Source organism: Zea mays, chromosome 8, assembly GCF_902167145.1.
Source record: "Zea mays cultivar B73 chromosome 8, Zm-B73-REFERENCE-NAM-5.0, whole genome shotgun sequence".
NCBI lineage: Eukaryota > Viridiplantae > Streptophyta > Magnoliopsida > Poales > Poaceae > Zea > Zea mays.
In genome coordinates this window covers 153,543,841-153,549,718 of record NC_050103.1, presented here as the reverse complement: position 1 = coordinate 153,549,718, position 5,878 = coordinate 153,543,841, and the positions used below count along the sequence as shown (strand labels likewise).

Below are 5,878 nucleotides of genomic sequence, written 5' to 3'. Positions count from 1 at the left end.
TGTGTGCGTGTCTCTAGGCTTTGGGAATTCCTTCATCCTCAGGATGACAGTAGGCTCCTGCATACTGATCTTGTTTTGCTTGATGAAGAGGTACATGCATCTTTATACTGGTCTAATACTTGTGCATGCATAATAACCATCAGCTCATACAACATGATATACAATTTTCTATGCAGTTCTTGCGTGTTGTTTAAAATGTTACCTCCTTTTGTTAGGGAAATAGCATACATGCCCAGGTCTATCCTCCGTTATGCCAACAGTTCAATGCGCTGCTTGATGAGGGAGGGGTATACAACCTGGAGTATTTCTTAGTCAGGAAAGCTAACAGATTCTACAAACCGGTTGAAAACTGCAATATGATCAGCTTTACAAAGTGGACTACGGTTGAGGTTGTCCTCCAGATCCCCCCTGCTTTTCCGGTTTGCACATATAACCTCACTCCCATAGAACAGCTGCAACCGCGCGTGGACTACAAGGAATATTTCACGGGTAACCTTCTAGACATAGTGGTTTCCATGTTACAAATAGCGTGAACACAGTACTGATGCCCTCGCCGTTTCTATTGTAGATGTGCTCGGTGTTGTCAGTGTGATCTCCCATGTTTCGTCGCTGCGCACAAGGGGACGACAGGCTGAGGTTATGAAGAGAACAGTCACTATAAGCAATGCAAGGTATCATTTGCATTCCTATGCTGCTATACATTCATTTTGGGTGCCGCACACGTGTATGTTGCACAGTTTTGTTTGCACCAACATTGCAAGGAACCCGTGAACAGCCTCAACCTAAACCACAGATTATCATCCGTATGGGGGCTACCGCTTCTTATTCTCCACGCTAGCAAAATTGTCGACACACTCAAGGGAATAGATGAAGGGTAAATGCACCTAGACAGTAAGAACACCATTAGATCATGCGGGGGTCAATTTGCGTCCTAAAACCCAGCAGGACTATGTCCACAAATCATGCAAGGGTTATGCTACAAACAGGTTGGCCATAGTGGGAAATAAAAAAGGACATCTTCCTTGCAAAGGAAAACTGGTTTTAAACTACCTATGTCTTCGGTTCACCATACTTCATTGCAATATACCTTAGAAAAGATCATTTTCCCTGCTCAGCCAATCCTCCATGTCTGATATTATCTATTGCTCATATAGAAGATTACTAGACAACTTCATCTGCCATCGGCCATTTAAACAGGCAGCTATTTTGAGGCCTAGCATTTAGTGGTTTACGTACTTCGCACATAATTGGCAGTATCAAATAGCGCTATAGACGCACCGTTGACGACTTTTTTTTTCTTTGCAGTGTCCACGACTAACACGATACAATAAACAGTTTATTTGTAAACTCGCTGTTCTTCACTCTGACAGGGATACTGGGCCAACCGTTGATGTTGTGCTTTGGGGCGAGTGGGCCACAGCTTTCCCAGCTGAACAGATCCACAGGGACAGTGGATCCTCACCACAGATAATAATATTTGTTGGCACTCTCGTGAGGAGTTACGCTGGTAAGTCTACTACATCCCTTTTATTGCGCTGCTAATACGCATGAGCGTCTGAAAGGTTCCATTGTATTTTAGATAATGTGTCTTTATCCGGTGGATCATCATGCAAGTGGTACATAAACGCACCGGTCCCGGAAGTAAACGCTCTCAGAACTAGGTAACTTACTCATCCTAGGTTTTCAGACAGACAATTTTCCGTCATCTTTCTCACCAAATCTGATTATTGCCATTCGTAAACTGACATGGGTAAGCAGTGCTGAAACCAACCACCACCCTGTCATTTGGGATCAGGGGAAAGCAGCTGCTAGGGGTACAGTGATTGCGGTGCCTGAACATAAGAAACTCAAGGATATTAAGTACCTCCATCCTTTTGAAAATAAGGTACCACTACTCGGCTAAACCTTTCAATCCTAAGTTTTATCACAGGTTCATAGCTATTCACTTCAGTTACATTGTTTACAGAAGAAGGAATGGCTTGTCATCGTAAAGATTCTCAAGATTGATAGATCATGGTGGTACAACGCATGCAAAAAATGCCTTAGGACAACCAAACCACACGGTGACACATACAAGTGCACCAATAGTTCCTGTGACAGCATTGGATCGCCTACCCCAAGGTCAGCTCTTCTACGTCTCTCCCCGTTTTTGTTAAGGACCTTCTAGACACCTTCTATTTAGATCTAAAAATGTTAACTCGTACGCGTTCTAGATTAAGCACACTGTAAGCACGATAGACATAGACCAACTTTACCCCTTTCAGTTGCATATTGCAATTTGGAGGTGAATACTAGAAAAGAAATAAAAATTACTGTACGCATTTCGTATTTGGCTTTGATTCTTGAACCCATCAGTAATAGCAATGCAGAGATTCATAGCTACCCAGCTGATGTCAGGGATGTAAATATGCCTTACAAATTCGTTTGAGGTATGCACAGCATTAGAGCAGGGGCAATAGCCCTGTGCAAGGTTTTGGTTACCAATCAGGTAGATAGTAGATATGGCTGCTTCGGTTCCAACTACAGCTAGAAGAGTTCCTATGATGGAGGTTGTCCAGTATATGGCTTATGCAGTTAGAGTATCTTAAGTTTGGTGAAGTTTAGTGCGCAACGCATTAGCATACCGTACATCTGTAAGATAGACCTATGCCAATTTGTGCATAGTGTGCTTGTTCTGGTAATATAGCTAAAAGAATAGTCGTTAAAACAAACTATGGCAACTAAAGGAGACATTTAGTGTCTAGGACAGATTTCATGGTTTGTGATGTTTAGCAATCGAACCACTCTGTGCAGGTACAAGATATCCCTCACCGCTGAAGACGACACTGACACCGCCGAATTTATCTTCTTTGGACGAATGGCGCAGCGCCTCATTAAAAAAAATGTGGACACCCTCATCTCGACTAATCCACCCGATTTCATTCCAAAAGAGATTACAAATCTACTGGAAAAGTCTTTCGAGTGGAATGTTAGCTTCACCGAAAGCACAATTATTTATGGCAATGTTTCCTTCCAAGTGAATGCTATAAACGCAGAAATGGATGGTGGCAACATACTTCCAACTACACCGTCCTCACAGCCATCGTCGACCATTCTTTCTCAAGGTACATCTTATCATATCTGTTTAGTAGACCTATGTACGTTAGTTTATGCCAAGTTAGAAATGAAACTAATGGTTTGTTTCCTCTGCTTGTTTCTTTCCATTCCGTTCTACCTGTATATGATGGGTCACCTAAAGCTGAAACGACACAAACTGTAAAGTCTGTCGAATAGACACAAACTGGCACTCTGCTGTCTGCTCACCTGAAACTAGGCAGCTTTCTCAAAAAAAAGTATAAAAAATTGGCTGAACCTACACTGATTGATATTAAACTGGTCAAATTGAGTAATGATTAGTGCATATGGAAACAGAACTAAAGTCATACACTGCAAACATGCTGCACAAACTACACCAGAAATTCAACATATACTAAAAAGAGGCTAATATGCGTCATTTGTCCAGAACACCATATGTTGCGCACATGTTGCACACAAAACTGGTGTATATCTCAGAAAATTACTTGAAGCAACCACAATATTATAGCTCAGGTAGATATTCAGAATATGTTCCGCCCATATTAAAGACTCAGCCACATTACACTGGGAGGGGCCATAACAGCGTTTAGACCGTAGTGTTACAGTTTAAAGGCATTTTTTCCATCTACAGAACAAGCATTTCCCCCTTCTGACTTAGTAGGTTTCTTTTTGAGTACAGCTCTTTTCACTGCACCCTCTCCCCATCAACAGCAGCTCTTGTGGCTCTAACCTGTTTTTTTGTCTGGCTGCTAACTCCGCGGTAGGACAAGGATCAGGTGTCACACAGAACAGGGGGGCTGCCTTCATCCGCGAGCCGTCACTGACACCAGAGAGTCACAAAGTTTCATCTATTGCCAAGGTTCATTGTTGTACTCAGTGGAACAAAATAGCTACCTACAATATAAAGCATCGTTCTCCTTCTGTATACACTAAGAAATAAGCCCTAGACATGTGTTTTCATTGCAGGGTAACATACAGCCAGCCCCACATCAGGGAGACAATCTGCTCCAAGGAACAGAAATTGTCACTTCTCCGCCTAGCGTGCAGACACCATCAGGAGCTGCTTACAGCGTGCTAGATGGGTCTACAAACAAGGCTCACAGAAGTGTTACTGGAAAAAGGTTAGGTTCATGCCAAGCAAACTACCTAGACTGTTATTCCCGTACCATCTCATCACTTTTGCATGCATGCAATGGGACCAAACTTTTCATAGGGCTCGGACATCACCTTCTAGGAAGGTTGCCAAGAAACTTTTTAGAGATGAAGACACAGGAGATGACGATGTTGCTGGTTCTGGAGACGTTGATGCTGAGTAGCGGTATGTCCAATTCTGCCCTACAACTTCATGAGATATATGCTTCCAAGTGTTCCAATTGCATGTAATATAAGGCAGTTGGTACTACGCAAATCAAAAGCCCAATGATCAGTAATATCTACTTTTAGCTAACTAAAACATTGTGCTGCATAGGAACAACATTCAAAGCAAGCTCACAGGTCATCGGATATCTCAAACAAGCATTCTAAAGCTAACAACAGGTCCATATGCTGTTGATTTAACTAATATATGAATAAAAGAGAAAATGGTGTAACCTTCTACCGATATAGGTCAAAATAGAAATTAGCAAGTTTTCAGAAAAGAGGTCAATAGGCTAAAACATCGGCAGGTCAAAAAAATCGATAGTCAAGTGATTTCGAATGGATTACCTTCATAGACTTCTTCGGTCGGGATCTACGGAAAAAAAATAGACATTATATTTGAGATTGCAATGTTTGCCAAAAATTGTTAGTTGATTGCTACCCTTTTTATGTTGCAGTGCTTTTGGACACGAGCGCCACCAGCTATGGAGACCCGCTTTTGGGAACTGAAGATCGCTTTTGGGAACTATCCCAGTTCATCTAGGTTACTCTTAGAACTTGCCCCCCCTGTTGTGCAGGGAGTATGGTTTTATGCTTGTAAGATATGAGCAGCGCTATGCTGTGTGCTTGACTGCAAGTTATGCCTTTTGGTGCTTCTAGGGTAGTAGCTGGTCGTAGCTATGATATGCGTGCAATCTTGCGAGGACCATACTCGCAATATGTAAAGCATGCCTATGTAGTCTAGGCCTGAACAAGACATTGCTTCGCTTGGTACTTCTACTATTTCTCTTTGTCATTATGTGCTACTACCAGCCATCTATTTGTCGTTCTACTCCCCTTAACATGTAACTGTTAGGTGGTAACCAATCAGACGCGTCCATTTCAAGGTTTTCCTTAGTTTCCATTGAAATTTATCTATTACCACGATTATCTGCTAACCAAACTATGAAGTCCTGCATATAATGGTCAGAGGCTATGGCATTTATCTTATAGTACAGGAAATAGACACCGAAGCAGCTCCTATGTTCCATTGAAGAAAGAAGGCAGTTCAATTTTGAATGATAAGAAAAATACCAAGGTATATCGTGTAACTCATCCTTGAATTCCAGATTGCCTTTATTTGTCATGAATATTATTTTCCTTGTTTTCATGTTTGAGCCAGATTCAGCTTGGGATAAAAAGGATTTGGTCTTAGCCACCTGAGATTGTGTAAACTATTATGGTGGTGTGGACTGTGGATATTAACTGGTAATTTAAATTGTATGAACTATTTAATAATTAGAAAGCTATATCTATCTACCGAGAGCAAATTAAATTGTTAGCTGATATGGGAATTCCAGCCAAAGAAACTAGGTAGTGACTTAATGTAGTACCACATTGTCCAAATGGTCTTGCATACTGTTTTTGTTATCGCTAAGTTGTATGTGATTTCTTGTTATATTTCCAG

At 41.5% G+C, this 5,878-nt stretch overlaps 1 protein-coding gene across 1 annotated transcript; it reads left to right on the top strand.

Moving 5' to 3' along the window:
* The first annotated feature begins 356 nt into the window (after positions 1-356).
* On the top strand, positions 357-4,941 carry LOC103636157 (uncharacterized). Its single transcript, XM_008658508.1, has 7 exons — positions 357-489; positions 569-671; positions 1,371-1,507; positions 1,580-1,661; positions 1,759-1,885; positions 1,967-2,121; positions 4,890-4,941. The coding sequence occupies exons 1-7, from the start codon at positions 357-359 to the stop codon at positions 4,939-4,941; spliced, it is 789 nt and encodes a 262-aa protein (XP_008656730.1).
* Positions 4,942-5,878: the final 937 nt, after the last annotated feature.

Coding starts and splice junctions, on each gene's coding strand:
- LOC103636157 (XM_008658508.1), top strand. CDS start 357: ATGATCAGCTTTACAAAGTGGACTACGGTTGAGGTTGTCCTCCAGATC. Junction 490..568: donor CTACAAGGAATATTTCACGG/GTAACCTTCTAG, acceptor TTTCTATTGTAG/ATGTGCTCGGTGTTGTCAGT. Junction 2,122..4,889: donor ATTGGATCGCCTACCCCAAG/GTCAGCTCTTCT, acceptor TTTATGTTGCAG/TGCTTTTGGACACGAGCGCC.